General features: G+C 58.9%; 1 protein-coding gene across 1 annotated transcript in view; it reads right to left on the bottom strand.

The window, feature by feature from the left end:
• The window catches only part of ACY1 (aminoacylase 1), a 3,476-nt gene extending 2,022 nt beyond the window's left edge, over positions 1-1,454 (bottom strand). The window contains exons 1-3 of the mRNA XM_009871038.1: positions 1,343-1,454; positions 652-716; positions 9-113 (exon numbers count right to left, since the gene is read on the bottom strand). Of these exons, the coding sequence (XP_009869340.1) occupies positions 9-113; positions 652-716; positions 1,343-1,451 (279 nt within the window). The 5' untranslated portion in view covers positions 1,452-1,454. The remainder of the gene's footprint in view (positions 1-8; positions 114-651; positions 717-1,342) is intronic.
• Positions 1,455-1,545: the final 91 nt, after the last annotated feature.

Below are 1,545 nucleotides of genomic sequence, written 5' to 3'. Positions count from 1 at the left end.
CGCAGCACCTCAAAGACGGGCACGACATCGGTGTGGGAGTTGAGAAGGATGGAGCGCAGGTGAGGGTTCGTGCCCTGCCAGGTCAGGATCAGCACCATGCGGCCTTGGCACACCTGTGGGGTGAGTGCAGGATGTCACCAGGGTCCTGGCTGGGGACAGAGGGGCTGGAGCTGAAAAGCATCAGCCTGGGAAAAGTTTCTTGATGCCACGCAACAGGTCACCCCTTTCTCTGCTGAGAGAGGGTCGGTGGCAGGAGGAGGCATGTCTGCACCCGCTGCAGCTGGATGGAGCCCGGGTGTGGGTGCAAGCTCCTCAGCTGCAATTCAGGAACGTGGTGACAAACCCAGTGTGCCCAGGAGTCTCCTGGGACAGACAGTGCCTGGCAGGAAGGACGTTCCCAGCCAACGTGACCCTGCCAGGCACCGGCTAATCATAGCACAGGCGGCTGCAAAGGTCAGCAGGGACCAGCCGGAGCGCAGGCTTAAGGAAGGGCTCAGGTTGGCGGAGGATTACAGGCAGAGGGGATTCACTCCTGCCCAGCTCCAGCACGGCAGCAGGGGAACGGCCCGGTCATTAGGGGCCTGGATGCAGATAGCTAGATGGGCGGGCAGATGGACAGATGGACTGGGAGCTGCACCTCGCCTTGCTCACCTCGACTTTCTGGCAGGCCAAGCCCAGGTCCGTACCAACACGCTCCAGAAACTGGACAGCTGCATCTGGAGAGGAGCAGGGATGCCTGGAGTTACATCAGGATCTCCTTCCCCTCTCACTGCAACACCCCCAGGGACCCCAAGGCTCTCTGGGGTTTCCAGGTCAAGGAAAGAGGCGACTGTAGAGGGCAGGTGATGGGCACAAGAGGTGGTTGGAAACAGGGACGGGAGCAGCTCATCACTGTCCCTTTGAGGCAAGGACTACAGGAACATGGACAAATAAAAATTGAAGAAGGTTGAATTCAGAGGGAATAGTACCCCACAAGAGTTTTGAGAGCCCCTCACCAATAAAAGAATCTCAATGTACCTTAGTGGGAGGGTGGAAATGTTAGTGGCAGGAGATCTACATGGGGTTACCACAAGCACCTGTTCCAGAGCCAGGGTGGGATTGAAAAGGAGGACCCCGGGGCACGGGTCTGAAGAAAGCAAATGGCAGCTCGGGGTGCACTCAGGATGTCCCTGCCCCACCTGAAGGCACCGGCAGAGATAAGGCACAAAGGTGTTCGCTCCTTAACACCACAATCAAAACAGCCCTGTCCAGGGACTTGGGCACCCAGGTCAAAAGATCAGAGCCACAAAGTTGCCTTGCTGGATCCCCACACAGCTCCCCGTCCCGTCCCCCCCATCCTCACCATAGTCAGGTTTGGGGTGGACAGTGTCGATCCTCAGGTACTCCCGGAAAAGCGTAACTGAGGGGTCCTCCGAGGCCCCCGTGCTCTTCCCGGGCTTCCCAGGTGCCATGTCAGGGACTGGGGCTGCAAGGCTCTGGCGGAAGAGCAGCAAGATGGTTAATCACCCACCGGCCCCTCCAAAGTCCGCCTGCAAGCTCGGTCGT

Source organism: Apaloderma vittatum, unplaced genomic scaffold (genome assembly GCF_000703405.1).
Source record: "Apaloderma vittatum isolate BGI_N311 unplaced genomic scaffold, ASM70340v1 scaffold28986, whole genome shotgun sequence".
NCBI lineage: Eukaryota > Metazoa > Chordata > Aves > Trogoniformes > Trogonidae > Apaloderma > Apaloderma vittatum.
The sequence above is the reverse complement of the archived record's forward strand: the minus strand, read 5'-3'. Positions and strand labels throughout refer to the sequence as shown.